At 37.7% G+C, this 20,201-nt stretch overlaps 2 protein-coding genes across 2 annotated transcripts; both read right to left on the minus strand.

Moving 5' to 3' along the window:
• Positions 1 to 2,544: 2,544 nt before the first annotated feature.
• Positions 2,545 to 3,823, minus strand: LOC133869871 (cytosolic sulfotransferase 5-like). The gene has a single exon (XM_062306970.1). The coding sequence runs from the start codon at positions 3,774 to 3,776 to the stop codon at positions 2,769 to 2,771; it is 1,008 nt and encodes a 335-aa protein (XP_062162954.1). The 5' UTR covers positions 3,777 to 3,823; the 3' UTR covers positions 2,545 to 2,768.
• A 5,234-nt stretch (positions 3,824 to 9,057) lies between these two features.
• LOC133869882 (uncharacterized) lies at positions 9,058 to 18,130 on the minus strand. The gene is made up of 8 exons (XM_062306979.1): positions 17,976 to 18,130; positions 17,761 to 17,876; positions 11,912 to 11,991; positions 11,178 to 11,319; positions 10,949 to 11,098; positions 10,444 to 10,645; positions 9,624 to 9,725; positions 9,058 to 9,497 (listed from the first exon to the last, which is right to left on the minus strand). The coding sequence occupies exons 1-7, from the start codon at positions 18,040 to 18,042 to the stop codon at positions 9,625 to 9,627; spliced, it is 858 nt and encodes a 285-aa protein (XP_062162963.1). The 5' UTR covers positions 18,043 to 18,130; the 3' UTR covers positions 9,058 to 9,497; position 9,624.
• Between the last annotated feature and the right edge of the window lie 2,071 nt (positions 18,131 to 20,201).

Raw genomic sequence — 20,201 nt, forward strand, 5'->3', positions numbered from 1 at the left:
TCACTGATCGACAAGATTCCGACTACTTTTACAGGATTTTGGCTATAGGATAAATACCGGAATCCGGACAGTCTCGTCAAAATCTAGGTTGGCCGGATTCCGACGAAAGTGGCCGAATTCCCGGAAAAAAAAAATATCGGATTCGGGCCAAAACTGCAAAAATCCGGCCCAAAACGGCCGGACTCTGGCATATTGGCTGGAAACTGCCAGAACTATTGGAATCCAGCCAATAGGCTGAAATTCAACCGTTTTGGCCAGATCCTGGTCAGTTGGTAGGGATCTGACTGTTCTAGCTGGGATATTCTGGCCAAATTCGGCCAACCGGCCGAAAATCTGGACGTTCTGGCCGAGATTATATGGCCAGATCCAGTCAGCCGATTAGAATCTGGTCTTTTTGGATAGATTCCGTCCAAGTGGCCAGAATACGATCAATTTGGTCGCCGGAATCTAAGTTGACCGGATTCGGCCGAAGATGGCTGGATTCCATTGCCAGATTTCGGCGACATTGACCTGAGGTTGTCGGATTTCAGTACCGACAAGATCTCGATGATAGTCTACTGCTTTAACATGAAGGTTGACTGTGTCGTTTAAAAGAAGTTGAATGTGTCTGGCATCTTCGGAAAAGTATTTACGCTTTTAAAGTGTAAATTATTGACCATAAATAATTTTCTCGTTGATTATTATTTTCGCCCTTACCAAACACCAAAAAATGCCAAAATCATTTTTCAGAAATCATTTTACACCAAAACAAACGGAGCATAAACAAATCAATTTTTCCGACCAATTCCAATTAATATGGAGGATCCTCCTCATTTTAAATGAAATGTATGATATTTATTTTATAATCATAATTGAAAATTGTTACATTTAATTAATGTGAAATCATATGCATAATTAGATACACTCATTTTTAGTTATGACCATAAAATAAACACTATTATTTTATTGAAAAAGTAGATGATAATTGTCCACCCACTAGCTAGACAACAACTTTTTTCCGACATCCTAATTTTTTTTTTGGCCCACTAATTGGGAATTGATTCCTTAATATATTATTGCTATGACTCATAATCCACTAAAACCTGAACTTTTAAGAATTTTGCTTTTGTTTTTCTTTCTAAGCAAACTTTTAAGAAAAATTAACAGTGCTGCTTATTATATATATATATAATTCAATCATTGGTGTGCTAAACCACATAAATATCAAAACACAATCTTAATTAATATTATCACATATATGAAAGAGTGGAAAAATAAAAAAAAATACAACAAACTGTTTACTCGGAGGCTAATCATCAGAAGATGTCAACGTACACATTGACGTACAATAACAAAGAATAAAGATTCACATAATTGTAGGTACGATAATGTCGACGATCCAATTATTTGAAGACCTAAAGTTAGGGTTGGCAATTTTTGACACGACCCGCGAACCCGACACGAACACGACACGAGAAAATAGGGTTTGAGTTTGTATAATCGGGTTCGGATCGGAATCGGGTCAACCCGATTCTGACCCTCTTTTTTTTTTTTTTTTTTTTTTTTTAAAAAGGAGAAAAGAAGTAAAGAAGAGTCGAAGACTTGAAGTGTCAACAACCCGAACCCGAACTGAAGTCTGAAGCCCCGAGTGCGAACGCAGCGAACCGCCGAACCCTAGCCCACTGCCCACTGCCGCCCGCCCGGCGACACCACCACCGACAGATAAGAGCGAGTCGACGCCCGCCATCTACTGACGGCACCACCAACGGTCCAACACCACCGGCAGATATCATACGGCTTTACCCTTCTCCTCACCTCCTCAGATTCTAACGAACGTGTAGAATCGAAAACCCAGCATGTATTTTTCTTGGCAAAAGTTGTTTTCTTTCAAGTTTATTTGCTGTCTTCTTTTTCATTTAACTGTTGAATATTCGGGTGGTGTTGTGATTTTCGGGAGGATTTTTCTGTGGGAACAACCGAATGGGTATTGTAAATTTTTGGGTTTGATTGTGTGATTTTGTGGTGTTTCGGTTGGTACTGAGTTTCTTGTAATTGTGGGTCTTGGCCGAATGATGGGTTGATTTCTTGTGTCTTCCATTGTAGTCGTGTGAGTGTTGATTTCAGTAGATTTTAAGTAGGTTGATTTCATGGAGAAATTTATGGGTTATTTTGATGGCCGAATGGTGGGTGTTGTTGATGTATTATTACTAATGGCCGGTTGGTGTTTTGGATTTTTTCTGTAGATAGACCGAATGGGTTTTCGTTTTCTGTTTGAAGTTGAGGTTCTGGGTGTTGATGGTTTAGTTTTTTAACGTGTCGGGTAAACGGGTGACACGATTATTAGTCAGGTTTGTCGGGTCGTATTCGGGTCACCCGATTATTAATCGGGTCGTGTTCGGGTCGCGTGTCACGACCCGATTAATAATCGGGTCGGGTTCGGGTTGACACGATTATATAATCGGGTCAGTCGGGTTGACCCAAACCCGACCCGAATGCACGAATTGCCCACCCTGCCTAAAGTCTTAACATGCATATGTATACATCAAAGAGTGACAAATCAGAGAATACATGCAAAGAACATTTTATTGAAGAATATATATTGATTAGATGTCAACATACACGTTGAAAACCAAATCAGAGATACAAAGAACATTTTATTCGGAGGCTAAAGCATGATCATAGATCATGCATGCCAATGCACACATTGACAATAACAAAGTGGTTCATACAATAATAATGCATGGATTGCAAATGAAAATGATGATGCAACCGGAATTTATATTATATGCCTAAAATCTTAACCCAGTACCATGAAACTTCTCTTCAGTAATGCGATCTAATTTTTCCATCATCTCCGTTGTTAAGTGATTCATCCAGTCTCCAACCTCACCTCGACGAAAAAATGCATTGTTTTCCTCGCCGGCGGACAATTTCCCACTTTTATTCACCTCCAAGTTGCTCAGATTGTCAAAACTACACAACCTTAAGATATTATCCACAACACCTTGGGCATTTTCTTCTGGGGACAAAGGGCACCCCAAGAACTCAGCTAGTCTCCTCAAATTGGTAGCGGGCTGCTCTTTCATTTCCTCATACGTCAAGAAAAGTATCTTTTGAGGGTTTTCTAAGCTTTTCTTCCAGTATCCCAGAACATTATCCCAATAAGGCCCGTACAAACTCACTCCCTTACAAAACATATCAAAAGCCTCTTCGAGTGAATTGGTGCCCTGACTCGTGGGTCTCAACTTGTTCGTGAAGTGCCAAAGTGACACAAAAGTGTCCTTAGGGTTCCTACACAAATACACAACCTTGCAAGCCGAGGAGTCCGCCTTCACAGACGCTGGTAGCAACACAAAAGGTAAATGAGTTGAAAAAAGCCTCGGCGAGGCAAAGGAGGTGAGGTCTGGAACCTGGGTTTCGGTGTATAGATTGATATCCAAGAAGGGCACGAGAACATGAGGGTTGTTGGTGAGCAGAGGGTGTTGTTGTCGAGGGTCCGGATAGCGCATCCGGTTAACCAAGGCGAACAAGATGGCCTTCAGCCAAGTGGTTCCGGCTTTGGGGGTGGAGACGAGGAGGATATCGGCATCATGAGCTTGGAAGTGTTTTTGGAATGCGACAACTCCTTTCATGTACCTAGTGCTGATCCAACACCCTTGGTACTGATGGAGGTAACTTGCTAGCCAGCCTTTTTCTCTGGGCAGGGAGGATATGTCGACGTCACTGCAATATTCTTGGGTCAGTTCATCTTCTTGCAAGTACTTTGGAAGAGTAGAAGGTGGTTGAACTGAAGCCATGGTAGTATTGGAGTAATCTCACCTTGTTTTGTGATGGATAATTATAATGTTATATATATATATTATGATCCTCGAATCTCGATCACCCCCAAGTAGCCCCAACCCCAAAATAATTAGGTGGGCGCGCGGGGCATATATATATATATATATATATATATATATATGCCAACTTGCATTTGGTACTACGTGCGTACAAAATGAGAATCATTGATTACTTTCACTTATTTATTTTTACGTGTACTTGTGTAATGATTAAGTATTTATATTAAATTAATGCTTGTTGTACATAAATTATATACATTTTGTGTTTTGTGTTTTTTTTTTCAAAAAGAAAATATATTCAAAAGTTATATACAAAATATATACACTTTGTACTTTGTGTACAACAAATATTACAGTTGATATTATTCGTATATCTATGCAATATCTCTCTCATTACTCTGACCATGTCTGTCACTGCATTTGACCCAAGGACTAGTCTCACATGACCCCTGCAATTACCTGTCATGCTTTACATTTGGGTTTGTTTGCTTTAAAAGAAATCTGAAGATCTTGGCATTGAAAAAAGGCAAGAAATGTGAAATTTTGCAGAAAATCTTGTGAAAATTTTGTTGGGCATCTGTCATTTAAATATTTTGAAGGATTATTCATGGCTTTTATCTTGTGTTTCCTTAGAGATGTAAGGGGAAAAATGATTTGATTGGAGACTCTTTAGCATTGGTGATTGTTTTTTTGGTCATAGTGAAAATGTTATGACTGTAAACGACCTATAGACCAAGGAAGGTGGATATGCTATAGATTATCGTTCAATGATATCATACGAGTTTTTGTTTTTTTAATTTTTGGTTATTTGTAATATTCTTCTAAGTAGTACAACAAAGGGTTGCTTTTTTCTTTCTTTATTTTATTTTATTTTAAAAAAAAAATTACGTTACTTCTATATTGATAGTTTTTTTTTTTTAAAAAAAAAAAAAAAAATTTAGTTTTCTCTCTTTGCAGACTGCTACCACTGCAGCGGAGGCTGATTTGCCCTCTACATATCCCATCCGATTGGGTTTGGCTTTGAATTTGTTAGTCTTCTATTATGAGATTCTGAATTCGCCTAAAAGGTTTAAAATTCTACTTTCAGCTTGAATTTGTTCTTGTTTTCAACCTGATGGGGGAATTGGCTTTGGTTTTGTTTTCCAGCCTAAACTGCATGTGGGTTTGATTTGGGTTCTTTCAATGTTTGAATGCTGGTTAATAAAAATTCCTTACTGAGATACGATTTTGTTTTAATCATATTAAATTTTCGTATATGCTATTATTTGAGTTAATTTTACTTTTGTGTTATTGCATAATATATAGACCGATTTCATTTTATCTTGTTCTGGGGGTGGTACTTAAGGGAATTGTATCATCTAGTCGATTGGCCAGAAGATGGTTTGAGTTTAAGTTTTAAAGATTGCATGCTTATTTGCCTCTTTTGTTAAATTAATTGACTCCTAAAGCGAAATTAATAGTGTAATGTTTTGTAGGAGAGTTCTACTTCGATTTGGGATGACATTGTTTTTATATCTCCCTATTTCGATGTTTCTACTGATCCCACCCCAGAGGCAACTATAAATGACGTGAATCATCCATTTTTAAATAACAATGAATAATTGAAGCGCTATATCTTTAAATAAAGATTCACTTATCGAAATCCATAAGAAAACTACTACTAATATAATTGAATCAATCATCCATTTTCTAAGGAGCGGCTGTACGACTTCTTCTTGTAGAATAAGGAGACTTCTTTCAATTAAAAACCACTTCCGTGAATGGACTCTCATAGTCTGAGTAGAACTCCCTGTAACACAAGATTTCATAGAAGTGAAGGTCAACAGTGAACCTTCTGTCTAAAATTTCTCATTTCTCCTTGAACAATGAACGATACACGTCTTTAGCATCCCTTTTATTCTTTTTTTGGGATCCAGTAGTAGTGCAATATTGGACAAAACACTAGTACATCCAAGTATCCAAACAAAACGCAAGTCATAAAAACTGCAACCATTGAAAGGGTTAAGAAAATACCTCCCACAAAGGCAAATATACATCAAGAAGTACATCAAATATACATGTGCACCAAAATTATACAAATACACATACATTCAGCATCAAATCTTGCTTTGCCCGGGCTTAACGAATGATTATGCTTCAACTCAACTTTTTTCAAAAACCACATTCCATCATCACATAAAATTGCACAAATATATTAAAAGAGAAATGGGCAAGTTTAAGTCAAGTCAAGATGAGAATCATAAACTAACTAGAAGAGTTTAGCAAAGATTGGGCAAGCAGATGATTGTTGCCTTAAGCTGACACTTCCCAAGAGCTTATAGATGAAAATGTTAAAACATATTTTTTTTGAAAGAATAAGTAGATCTATGTATTGACAAAAGAATCTACTGTACAAACAAAGGGAAGCAACCCCAAGCAGAACACCTTATAATCAGAGATTGTCTCTAGGCAAACAGCCAAACAAAATTACATAATGTAAAGCAAGCATGACAAAAATAATCTAGCAGAAGATTTTTTTTTTTTTTTTGGATGAATTAAAGCTTCATTAACCAAACAAAGTCAATACAACTCCCCAGTAAACACTAGAATGTCAGTTCCAACAGGAAACCAAAACTACAACCTCAACAAAACAGAGGCAAAACTGTTAAGCTATACATTCAAAACAACACGGCAGATGCCACCCAAGACAATGTAGCCGATGCCACACTGTCGCAACCTGTTCAAAATCTTCCAAGTAAGGCAAGCTCACCGAAGGCAATATCAAGCAAAAATCGTGGTCCAGATCATTCAGCCAAAATCTTCCAAGTAACTAAATAAAAATTGCTGAAGCAGAGCACAGAGGACAGCAAGACCATTGAGTTTTGATCAAGGTTTTGGTTTCAGGCTCTCAAAGTATCAACGAATTGATGTTGAAACCTGAACAGCCTGAGCATTAGGCATTCTAAATTTTATTTGTTTGAGCTTCACTCCTTTTAAGAAAGATGAAGGAAAGGGGAAAAAAGTTAAAAGTCTTCTTGGGGGTGCAGTTGGTTTGGTTTTAAAGGAAATGAGAAAGGAGAGTAATGGTGGTCACTTCTAGTCACCCCTCAGGGGTATGTCATCAACTAATGTAGCAAAGAAGTATTTAAAGTTTTAATGTCATCAACTAAATAAACATCCATATTAATACACGAGGGGACATTGAAACTTAAATTTTGAATTTAGGAGAAATTTACTTTGGAAGGGAATTGCAAATAAGGTGATAGTTTGGAAGGGAAGTGTAATTTACAGTATAATTAATCATAAATTAATAAAATGGTGTACAGTAATAGAGCTACTCATATAATTAAATTATCAACTAAAATAAACTCAAACCAAAATATATCAGAAGAAAATCAAGCTTTGTAATATACGGTATTTTACATGGAATAAGTAGTTTATCTTAAGCTTGAAAACAAAGGTCTATTTCCAATCTATGAACATGAATTTAATAATTTTACGAATAAAAGACAAGTCTGTTTACCTTTTAGTAGAATAAATTCCTCAGATCCAGAGAACAAGTTCATGTATGTGACCATAGCAGCCATCTCTCTAGGATATGGAGATAATTTCATCCATGCTTATTTTATAGAAGCAAACTTTAACCCTACTCTCATATAAGGAGCTGCACACTCACTCAACTAGAAAATGGTTTTGTTATGCTAAAATAGAGAGAGAGAGAACCTTTCTTTTTAGCATCGCCGGAGACAGATTTGCCGGAGATGGAACGCCGGTGAAGGGTGGCCGACCGGCGAGTGAGCGAGCAAGAGAGAGAGAGGGGGGGCAGCAGTTTCGACGGAGGAGAACTCCAGTGAAGCAGCGCCGGCGAGGGGGCGACTGGACAACAGAGGATGCAGCACTGTACGGACGATGTAGAGAGAGAGAGAGAGAGAGAGAGAGAGAGAGAGTACATTTTTTTTATTTTGTCGGAGACAAATCCGGCCGCCAAATCTGCCGGAGAAACAAAACGACTGGCCAGAGAGAAAGAAGGACGACCGTTTCACACAGAGAGAGAGAGAGAGCCTACGGGTTGGAGGGGAAATGAAATTGTATTCAGATCCAAAATAAATGAAGAAAAAAAAAAAAAAAAAACCTTACATGTCAGCCTATTGTGCGGGTGTTGTGTTACATGAGTGCAGGAGTCATTTCTCAACAGACAAACCAAAAAGCAAAAGAGTTGTGATTGGTGGGGCTCACGTAGTGAATCTCACTCATATAGTCATATGCATCACATTTCATGTGTTTGTGTTGCGTAAGTATTGCACAATTATGTTGTGTAAAAAATATTTTTACAAAGCAAAAAATCGACTTATATGTATAAAAAAAAAAAAAAAATTAAAAAAGCTAAAATCTCTCTCTCTCTCTCTCTAAAAGCCAAAGCCTGTCGTGATTTTGTATATTTTATAACGTCTATTAGCTGTATAGCAGACTAGGAGTAGTATAACTAAAAATCGATATATATATATATATAAAAAGAAGCTAAAATCTCTCTCTCTCTCTCTCTCTCTCTAAACGCCAAAGCCTGTCGTAATTTTGTATATTTTTATAACGTCTGTTAGCTATATATATAGCAGACTAGGAGTACTGTAAGTAATAAATATTGAAAGGTCCAAATTTGGGTTATTTATTTTTACGTCTACTTGTGCAATGATCAAAGTATTTATATTACCAAAACAATAAACTAACTTTTACCAAAATTAATTACTTTTATGGTTTGTTGATTTTCTATTCATACTCTCAAAACATTATATGCTTAGACACACGCAGGTAATGCAGAGCAACGCAATTTATGCTTAAACACGTGATACTGAAATTACAAGCAGGGGCTTGTAAAGTAATAAAGTATACACAACTTGCGCAGAGGCTTCAAATTTGACAAATATGTATATATATATATATATATATATATATCCACCATTGTATTTGCTTAAAGATTTTCTAAGCTTTTCTTCCAATATCCCAAAACATTATCCCAATAAATAAAAATTAGCCAGAATCTTGGACGATGCCCGAGCATTTATCTAATCTCAATTACTTCCTCTTGGATCAAAATATGTCTTTGGATCCCTAAATTTTTTGATTGAGCCAATATTTTTTTTCCCAGCTCTTCTTATGTTTCACATGCCACATTAGTGACAAAAGGTAAAGATGGCACATGGAGAAACAAGGCTTGAAACGTACATTTCCAATTGTTGTTGGTATAGCGATGACAACAATAACATAAAAAAAATGTTTTCAGAAATTCGAAGGATTAAATTGACATGGTTGTTAGTTTCAAAATGAAACAGAAATCTCACAAATAAGAGATCGAGCCACATGGGACTAGGAGTTGTTTTATCCAAAGTATACTAATTAGTTATATTCCATCAGCTCACCTGAAACGGGGATATTAGCATTCTCTTTCGGGCCTCATGTCAAGACCTCTTTGGGAGGCAATAGCCTCGATAAGCTCAATAAATCTGCCCTTACCGATTTCTAAATTAAGTCATTCCCCACAAAAGTTTCACAATATCTGCCTGTTGAGCAAACCATGCGCAGCTTCTCCAACAAATTTTCCAAAATAACCCAGAAGAAGATGAAAATGAACCTTCAAACCTTTCAGTAGGAAGATAGATGCATGCACTTGTAGTCATGGGCTCCACGAAGCAATCCAAACAATTTCTAAATGAAAAAACAAGAAAATTTTCCTCCTTAGACATGGAAAACTACAGTAGAAAGAAACAATTGGGTGAAAATATCCTGTGACAAAAAAATGATACAGAAAAGGAGACTAGAAGCAGAAATTACTTCATAGCTCAATATCAGGCACCCCCAATAAGAAGGAACTTTGATCACTGGATCCAAGTAGTGGAATGTACTCTGATCCTCTCACATGAGCACTAAAGCAAGCTACAAAAAAAAAAAAAAAATATAAGTTAAACCTGAAAACCGGTAAATTGGAGTTACGCACTAATCAGAGAAATCTCATACAAATCACACACGTAAAATACATTCAAAGCTGACATTCTCATTTTTATTAACCAAAAAAATGTTACAGTTGAATAAATCTTCAGAAATATTGTTCAGTTTTCAGAATATTTCCACTAGAAAAAATAGAAGTTCACAAATAAATAGTTAAAAGTCAAGGGGAAAGAAAGACTCAAGATAAATCCACATAATTAACTTATTCTAATTTTTCCATCTGAGATGTTGACAACCACCTTAAAACCCAAAATGCATGCATACTACTTTACCATCAAAGCTCATGGTTTTTGTTATATAATCAGTCTAACATATGCTAATGCATCCACAAACAGAAGTGCACTTCCCACGAGCAATAATGTCATCATACATATATAGCATTCAAGTTTTAAAACGTTCAAAAGTATATTACCAATCAATAGCCTCTTTCCATAATGTCAAATCTGTCAAAAATGCTTTCTACATCAATTTTTTTTTAAAAAAAAATTATCAATATGAGGATTCTGCACGTCTAATAGTACTTTTTATTATTATCTAGGTCATGTTAACTAGTAATACCCAAGAGGATTTTTAAAATATTTCATCTCTATGAAATATACCAGGTCATGCTAACAAATTTGGGCAGGAAATTTGTAAAACACAATACCATTCTCTATTTTCATTACGCTTTGGAGCATTGTATCCATCTTTGTCTTCATATCAGAACTATCATCCATATTTGGGACAAGAAGAGTCAGCATCCTGTAGATATCACGCACAAACCTGCATATCTTCTCAGCAAAGTCAAGTTCACCTTCTGGTATTCGACCAATCGCCAACCGCATCAGCTCTCCAGTCAAGTCTGCAAGCTGTACAAGAATACTCAGCACCTCTTTCCCAAAAAGAAGGTTAAAAAAAATAAAAATAAAAAGTGTGTGCAATCTTTAGACAGTTAGCCATGTAGTTTAGTTGTCCAGAGGTCAAATAAATAAATCAATTCGACCACTTTAATTACCACGAGATTAACTACCTCTACAAAGAATACATCATACTGGCTCTCAACATATGTCCCATTGCACCACTGATGTCCCATTCAGATACAGTACCATCAATAGTCTCATTTACAAAATAAAATATAATTAAAATACCATAAAGTTAATTAAGGCAATTACCCCCAAGAGATAGTCAAGGACATTAATCTGCAAAGGTTCAAAAGATGGATCACTAAGTGGTAACAAAGTCCCATTTATCTCATCAAGATTCAAAAGAGTCCCAGTTTTGCAGAATTTACAGAATGTTGCAGCTTCAACATATTCTTGTACCTGCAACCGACCAGGCATAAAATGAGTCAACTTAGCTATATATTTCAGGCCTTCATAGGTTAGGAGTTGAAAAGGCTACCCCAGGTGAGTATGCTCGTCTTAGCTTCCAAAAATCAGTCCCTTGCAGTTCTTTCACTAGTCGAGACATATACTGATCTGTCACAGCTGCCAAATCCTTTTCTGCCTTCTCCAAAACTTCTTCTTTGTTGTGTTTACCAATTCTATTTAATATAAAATTGAAAACCAATGTGTTAGTGTATACAAACAAGATGAAGCCCTAGTAAAGATAAAATTGTGACAATATTTAAATCCAGTAAACAACTATTCAAAAGTTGTAAGGAACAAACCATAATGAAAAAACCAAATCCAAAAAAAAAGTAAGAAGTGAATCAATAGATCCCTTTATTTCCCAGGCTAAGCAATGCAACTGATTCTTTGCGTAAATTGCCAAGAAAAGAAGTATATGCAAGTAATCAGTAGGAAGACCTACAGAAAACATTTTAAAGCATGTTACACTAAAGAAGTAAGATTCCTTACAAAGATGATATTGTCCTGCCTTTTGTAGTGTATTTAGAGGGAAAGAAACGATAGGAGCTTTAGACTTTCCTAATTTGCTTGGGTTTCGTGATTTTCTTGACTGTGTTTCTCTTTCTAGCAGGTGTTTCTCTTGTATACTTTGTATACACATGAGTTGCCTTTTGTGCTTTTTAATGATATTTCGATTACTTATAAAAAATAATAAAAAAAAAAAATTGAACTTAGGCCCTATCTCCAACCACCCTCCCTCCAATAAGGAAGAAAAAAAAGCATTACCTGTGCACCTGAAATATGACCTTTTTGCTGTTAATGGTGATGTCACGACTTGCTTTCACCACTCTTTCACGCTTTTCATTCTACAAAAAAAAAAAAAAATAGTAATATGGGTGGGCAGTGCCAATAAATGAATGGATATTTGTAGCAAACCGCATAATGGCAGTAACTTTTATTGTGCATAACTACAAGCTTGGGTATTTTGCAGAATGTATCCATCATGTAGGGTGTTCCAACTTCACACAATTTTTATGAGGTAATAATTCATTAAAAAGCACCAAATGGGGTGAAAGACTACATGAGATTCATGCATCCAACTTCACACGACATCCACGTCTATGTCCAGGCATTACGTAAAAGTACTTAATCAAGCAACTGCACTATTAGGATGAATGCTTAACACCAAGGACCCACCACACAATTTTACTTAACAACTCTCACTTTGTTCACATCCTCGTGCTGTGTATACATATTAATCATCTGCCCACATATTTCACATGTAATGTGGTGGACCATCAATGTAAGAAGACAACATGTTGGATCAACACAAAAACAGATTTGGAGCAATCATGACAGCAAAGAAAAGTAGATTGATGCACGACCACAAATAAAAAGCACTACCATCTTTAGCTAAAAGCTGAAAGAACTGAATTCTGGACAATCCTAAACATTGGAACGTGCAAGTGAGCATTTTAATTTTGAAATCTTAACAATCACTTCTGTGACGATTGAAGCTTAGCCATATATTCATTCATTAAGACTCAAAAGCAACTAAATGGGAAGTTTCAGGCTAGCATCCAGGTGGCATCAGAGAGTTGGGCAATTTTAAAAGATGAATTCAAAACTACCGTTAACTGTTGGTTCCTTGCATCCATCATAGTTCAAGCACATTGACATAAGACACAGAGAATCAGGTTAGAGTTTTCCATGCTTTAGACGAGTTTGGGTAAAGAAATAATCCTTTTTTGTTCAAAGTTAAAATATAGAAAAAGAAAAAGTAAAGGGAAAAAATAACAGGGAATTGAGGCTATCTCTATCATAAAACAGTATAATTCTATTCCCACCATAAAAAGTTCAGCTCCAAGGGACTAATTGGAGAAGAACTACCCATTGTGGAAGCCCAAAACTAGGCTGGCCTTACTCAATTTAAAAAGTCTATTTGGTCCAATAAGTCTCCAAGGTATTAGACTGTTATTATAGATTATAATTTTAGCTATTTATATTTTTCAGGTACAATGGGCTGGAGGTAAGGAAGAGGGTCAATCGAATAAAGAAGAGGACAATTGGCTGGAGGTAAGGGTGGGTGAAGTGGTCTAGATGGGATTGATGTGCATTGTACAGACAAACAAGCATGGACAGGCAAGTTCAGAATTGGTGCTTTGTAATAGGGAGGATCCCTTTGTTTGTGAACCTTTGAATTGTTTCTCCCCTAGCATGTTTACCCAACCTGAGTGTTCAGAGCTTATGGCTTCTAGTTGGCTCTTGCAGAAGGTGAAGGATATTCACCATTTTATTGGTCTATCTTTTGATGGGTTTGAAGGACAATTTATGGTGCTGTTTACAGCTATTAAAGCAAGTCATAATCAGAAGGTATAGATTTCTAACTCCAAAACAGCCTTCAAAAGTAATAGAGAGCTGAAAAGATTATCCTGCTTGATAAACTATGATTCCATGGGTGGAAATTCAAGCCATAGCAAAGTGAAGGGGAGGGGTATCTTGGTTTATCCATGAAGCTCAAATTGTTATCATGGAATGTAAGCGGGTTAAATCAAGGGAAGAAACGCCTTAAGAGTTGGGAATTGACTCAAATAATGGAAGGCAGATGTTATTTGTCTTCAGGAGACCAAGATGGAGCTTATGTCCTATAGTATTGTGCATAGCTTATGGGGTTGCAGTCATGTAGATTGGTGTTGTTTGGACTCTAGGGGAGCCTTCGGTGGTATATTGCTCATGTGGGAACATCTCTGCAAGTCTATTAAACTATAAACTTTGTTCCTGATTATTGGATCACATGACTTATCTTCTAGTGATAAAGCTAAAGTAATTGACTTAGATTAAGTGTCTGCCTATTGAGATAAATGTTAAGCTAGTTGAGTTGTAATATACTAGGTCTCTATATCAAGGGATACAATTGATAGGATAAGCTAGAAGTTGTTTTGATGTAAATCACATCTAGAGGCTATCTAGATGTTTTGGTTTCAGAGGTGAGAATAGCCATAGACGTGGGTCTTGAATGGCTCTGATACCATATAGGATTTAGAGTTTATTTGATAATCTGCATTACTTGATGTATTGCAGTAACTTGATATATATAGAGAGAACCGAAACATCTAGATAACCTCTAGATGTGACTTACATCAAAACAACTTCTAGCTTATCCTATCAACCGTATCCCTTGATATAGAGACCTAGTATATTACAACTCAACTAGCTTAACATTTATCTCAATAGGCAGACACTTAATCTAACTCAATTACTTTAGCTTTATCAAAGATCTCAAGCCTCTTCATTTCTTCCTTGGTGTTGAAGCTACATGGCACTCTGATGGTTTACACCTATCTCAACAAAGGTATATTCATGACATTCTAACAAAGACTAACATGGTTATTGTGAAGCCTGTTTCTACTCCTATGGCGGCTTCTACCATCCTTCGTCGTTTTGAAGGATCCACTACAATGGACACAACTTTGTACCGCAGCATTGTGGGTTCTCTTCAATATTTTTCTCTTACCCGACCTGATATTGCATTTGCAGTCAACAGGGTTTCTCAGTTTATGCAAGACCCCCGGTACACTCATTGGTCTGCTATGAAGCGTATCTTACGCTATTTGAAGTCAACCATCACGCATACCTTCTGCATTCACAGGAACTCCTCCAAGCAGCTTACAACCTTTTCGGGATTCGGACTGGACCAGTTGTCCTAACGACAGATGTTCCACTTCCGGCTATTGTGTTCTTCTTGGTAAAAATCTTCTATCGTGGAGTTCCAAGAAACAACCAACGGTATCTCGCTCTAGCATTGAATCTGAATACAAAGCCATTGCAAATGCATCAGCCGAGTTAGTATGGATTCAAACCTTACTCGATGAACTTGGTATTGTTTCTCCTCGCCCACCGGTTTTGGGCTGTGACAACATTGGAGCTATATATCTCACTTCAAATCCTCTTTATCATGCTCGCACGAAGCACATAGAGATCGACTATCACTTTGTTCGAGACATGGTTGCTGCAAAAACTCTTGATGTACGGTTTATTTCAGGACAAGATCAGCTGGCAGATATCCTCACCAAACCGTTAGCTGCTGCTCGTTTCATTCTCCTCAGATCCAACCTCAACGTTCAACTTCCCACGTCGAGTTTGAGGGGCCGTATTGGATCACATGACGTATCTTCTAGTGATAAAGCTAAAGTAATTGAGTTAGATTAAGTGTCTGCCTATTGAGATAAATGTTAAGCTAGTTGAGTTGTAATATACTAGGTCTCTATATCAAGGGATGCGGTTGATAGGATAAGCTAGAAGTTGTTTTGATGTACATCACATCTAGAGGTTATTTAGATGTTTCAGTTCTCTCTATATATATCAAGGTACTGCAATACATCAAGTAATGCAGATTATCAAATAAACTCTAAATCCTATACTGATAATTTCAGCCATCAAACCCTAATTGCCCCTAGCCCTTTCCAGAGCAAACCCTAGCCCCAATTCCCCAAATTTAGAGGTAGAGGTAGCAGGATTAAGCCACAGTCCTGCCACTAGTTTGTCAAAACTATCCTTCCATCACCCATGCAGAGCTTTCTTCTAAGTTTAATGCCTTCAAGAAGGATAATGAGACAACCCAGAATGATGTTACAGGCCTTAAAGGTGAGGTGCAAACGCTACATTGGAGGGGATGAAAGTTGATATGGAAAATTTGCTTCTACTTTTGAAATGCTATCGGCTATTGTACTAGGAAAAGACCTGCTTAAAAAGCTGCTTATCAAGGGCTGGATAAGTAGGTTTCGTGGCCGTTTCAGCCCTATGTTTCTGTCAACCATCCCTTCCTCAATTTCGAGAGGATCCAGCTTTTTTGTTTTTTTTCTTTGAGCCACCACATCAGCCACAATCAGAATTTGTTCCGCAAAAAAATGTGTTGACCTGAAAGGTGAGTATCTGTCTCATCCTCCTTCACAACAAAAACGCTTAATTAAGGATTTTGAAGAAATAAGGCAAGAAAACCCAACAAAGAAGTCAAGCTAGATGTGCCTTGCTTTTATGGTTAATGCAATCCTGGAACTTTTCAAGATTGGGCACATATTTAAGAAAGTTATTTTTATTGGTTTGGAATGAACGAAGTTCGAAAATTATACTTTGCTAATGCCAAGCTCAGAGGGATAGCCAGGGTTTGATGGATTGAAGACAAGAAAACTACAAGAAGAATGATTTCAGAGAAATTAGAACATGGGAAGAGATGAAGCAAGCCATGACCCAGGATTTGGCTCCTCCTAACTACAAGCAGGAGATCAAACTTGAGTCTGCTTACTAACACAAGAACATGTCTGTGGAGAGTGCACTAACCAGTTCTATATTTTGGCAACTCGATCAGGTTGTACATGGGATGAAGAAATCATCATTGTTATGTGCTGGCAAGGTTTGGAATCACAAATAACCTCTGGATTAACTGCTTGTCAATCAAATAGGATGGGGGATGCACTTCAGGTTTCTTATCAAATTGAGGAGGATTTGAAGATAAAATATTTCCTAAGGTCACCTTCGACAACTATTCTAAAGGGGGGATAAAATATTCAGTTCGATTTAGTCAAGAAGAGTCTATTGTGAGGTTTGGAAATGGTTTTTCAGTAAATGGGCATAACTGTCTGTCAAGCACTAACGTATAATTCAATCCTAAAGGAAGGAAAGATCAATGCTTTACTTGCAAGGGATTTGGCCATCATTCCACCCAGTGACCCAAAGAGATTGCTCTCTTTTGCTCACAATAAGGTTCTATCAGAAGGCACTATCATGAACAAGTGCATGAAGTGCTTATTTGTGAAGCAGATAAGGAAGATCCAGATGAAGATGAGAAGATTGATGAAGTGCCAGCTTGGTTAATTCTCCAACCTTTACCTTCAACGTATATAGTTGACAAGGAAGAAGATTTGAAGCTTACAAGAATTTCTCAAACTAGAGTTAAATGCAATTGGGAATTATGCAAGATGAGAATTGATCCCGGTAGCGTGGTGTCAATTCAATGTATATTTAACTCCAGTGTCTTCTTTCCAACGTTACGGATCATCCATCCTCTATTAACCAAGAAGAAGCTCCATGTACATGTCCCAAAAGAACGAAAAACCAAATATTTTGACCTGCCCCAACCCAACATTGCCCTCATCTTCAGCAATTGAAGACAATGTCTGGCTCCTTAGGCACCTTGAGCCCCCACTAATGGGACACAAGTGCAACCAGGAGCACCACTAGAGTTTACCACCAAAGCCAATGGCATCAAAGCCCTTTCACTCTTTAGCCCTGAATAGACCGCTTTAGGTAGAACAAAGCTGTAAACTGAAATTTTTTCCCTATAAGCAACAACCCTCATTGCAAGTGCGCATGGTACACTAAAAAAGACAGCGAGGGGGCTTCTCACTCCCAATTCCTAACTACTTTTAACAGGATAAGCTCTTCTGGAAAGAACATGAAAAGTAAACCAATGGGGATAACTTCTGCTACATCAAATTTGATGTTTAATTTATTCATGAACAACATCACAGTCTGGAAAAGAAGAATAGCACTTGTAATCACAAGTAATAATCGGCAATTTTAATAGAATACAGTAACCGACATGGGAAAAGAGGGGTACGAGATAAAAGAGGCATTACGAGGCCATTGAGGTATTCAGCGTATTTTCCGAAAGCGTCCTTCATGGAGGACTCGGTGGAAATTGTCCTCGACCTTTTCACTGAGCTCTGCAACGAAGAGGTCCCTGCAACTGTTGCTGCGTAAGCGAGAGCATCGGTTCAGTTCAGCGCTGTTGATTAAAAAACACTGAACAGAGGTATGTGCTAGAGAGAGAGAGAGAGAGAAAGGGAGTTACACTGGTGGAGGCGGTGGGGTTTGGCAGCCATGAGTGATATCCTGTGGAATGCGGTGGAGTAGAACATCTGTCGCTACTGGACACCTAAAGTTAGAGCCTTCTACGGATTGAGATCCCCTCAAATTCTAAAAGAATTTGAGAATCTCAAATTCTTTAATCTTGGCCCTTCATCTGATCTAATGGATGAAAACAGGGCAGTAACTTTGAAATTTAAAATTCAAATTTTAAACCCATCTGACCAAAATTTTAAAATTCAAATTTTAAACTTATCCAACCAAACATACCAACCAGAGAAATGATCTGCACACTACTCTTCCACAACACTTTCACAACACGCCTACGTGGCATTCATATTTTATTGTTTTTTTTGTACTTTTGTTCACGCTCTGCTAGAAATGATCTAGCCACTGAAAATCCTCAAATTTCAAATTTCCCACGAAGACATCTCTCTCTCTCTGAAACCTCTCTCTCTCTCTCTGAAATCTCTCTGCCCGTGAAGATCTGATTTTTCTCCGTGGAGCGTCGTCCGTCGTCCGCCTCCGGTCAGTGACGTCGCCGGCTCTCTCCCTCTCTCCGGCATATATCTGCTCTCCGGTCAGTGACGTCGCCGGCTCTCTCCCTCTCCCCGGCATATATCTGCTCTCCGGTCAGTGACGTCGCCGGCTTCGTCGTCCGGCGGTTCCGTCGTCCGGTGCCCTTCTCCGTCGTCCGTTGTCCAGTGCTTCCGCTCTCTCTCTCTCCCTCTCTCCGTACAGATCTACTCTCCGGCCAGTGACGTCGCCGGCTTCTCTCTTGGCGGTAGGCGTCCTCCGTCGTCCGGCGTCCCCACTCCGGCAGATTTGGCGGCCGGATCTGTCTCCGGCGACGCCCATAAAAAAGGATCTCTCTCTCTTTGGAGCAACCCCCTCCCTCTGTCTCGCCGTGTTCCTGTTGTAAGTCTCATTGTTTTTTTTTTTTTTTTTTGTGTGTTATAATATGACATAAAAATAATACCGAGTGCAAGTGAGATATAGATTTTCGTGGATTTGGACTAATTTACTGGCTAGTATATTTGTTTGTTTGTAAAATGGAAGGAAGAAAGGCCTTTGCTCGACATCATTTGAGCAATGATGGCAGAAATTTTGTCTTAAACAACATCATTGCCTTCCCTATGATGAATATTGAAAATTCTCATTCCCAATCCCTTAGCACTTGTTGACTGAGATGCCATATTTTGAAAGTGTTTGGCCCATGTTGAATAATGATAATAATGATAATGCACTCATTCTCTTGCATCAAAACATGTTCATGTAATCACGTTGGGTTAAGTACCTTTTTATTTTTGGGGATCCATTTGGCTCAGGTGTTGTAAAACATTTACAGAATTTTTTTTTTTTGTTTTTTAAAAGGTTTGGATTTAATTTTTGGGTTAAGTACCTTTTTATTTTTGGCCCCAAGAAATTGCAGCAACAATGATCATGTGATTTGCTGCCATTTTGTGGTCATTACGGATTGTGGGGAAGGAAAGTTTGGGGAGGTATATCACGGATTGCTTAATGATGGGATGCGTGTGGCCATCAAAAAGCGACCTGGAGCACCTAGCCAAGAATTTATTGATGAGGTAATAATCACTTTCCTCCCATACAGCTAAACTTGATCATATAAGTTGCACCAAAAACAGAAAACAGAGGAAGCAACAGAAACAGTTAATTAAGATTTACAGGATTTCAACTCTGTTTCCTAAAAAAAGAAGAAAAAAATAAGATGCAGCTAGAAAGAAATAAAAAGAAAAAATAGTGGTGAAAGGTGGAAGTCGATAAAATGAGTTCCTAAACTGGCTGCAGAGTAATATTCTTTCGTCTCTGAAGTCTCCCCTTGATAATATTCGAGTTTCATTTTAGATAGGATCATAATACTAGCTTGACAAACCTCCAGGATTGACTAAGGAATATGAATATGTAATAGGTATATTAGTAGTATATAGGCTGGGTTATTAGTAGTGGGTTGGCCCATTCCAATTAGTGGAGTCTTTATATAATGGGTATGCTTATATAAGGCCTAATAGACTAATGGTAGGATCATGAAAATGAGATTAGTCACTATGTGATTGGAGATTTACACTCTCGAATGTGCTTGGAGACCGGCCCTCTCGAATGTGGCTCAATTAATACAATTTCTTCCTTGTTCTTTCATAATTCCTCAATTTCTTCTATTTTCCATTTCTATTTCCAATTTCATTTACAATTC

Source organism: Alnus glutinosa, chromosome 1 (genome assembly GCF_958979055.1).
Source record: "Alnus glutinosa chromosome 1, dhAlnGlut1.1, whole genome shotgun sequence".
Lineage (NCBI taxonomy): Eukaryota > Viridiplantae > Streptophyta > Magnoliopsida > Fagales > Betulaceae > Alnus > Alnus glutinosa.

What these genes read in the sequence shown, in the direction of transcription:
- LOC133869871 (XM_062306970.1), bottom strand. Translation starts at nt 3,776, where the DNA reads ATGGCTTCAGTTCAACCACCTTCTACTCTTCCAAAGTACTTGCAAGAA.
- LOC133869882 (XM_062306979.1), bottom strand. Translation starts at nt 18,042, where the DNA reads ATGTTCTACTCCACCGCATTCCACAGGATATCACTCATGGCTGCCAAA. An exon ending in GTCATATTTCAGGTGCACAG is followed by an intron (nt 11,320 to 11,911) that starts GTAATGCTTTTT and finishes TATATTAAATAG; the next exon opens with AATTGGTAAACACAACAAAG. An exon ending in TCCTTGACTATCTCTTGGGG is followed by an intron (nt 10,646 to 10,948) that starts GTAATTGCCTTA and finishes ATTCTTGTACAG; the next exon opens with CTTGCAGACTTGACTGGAGA.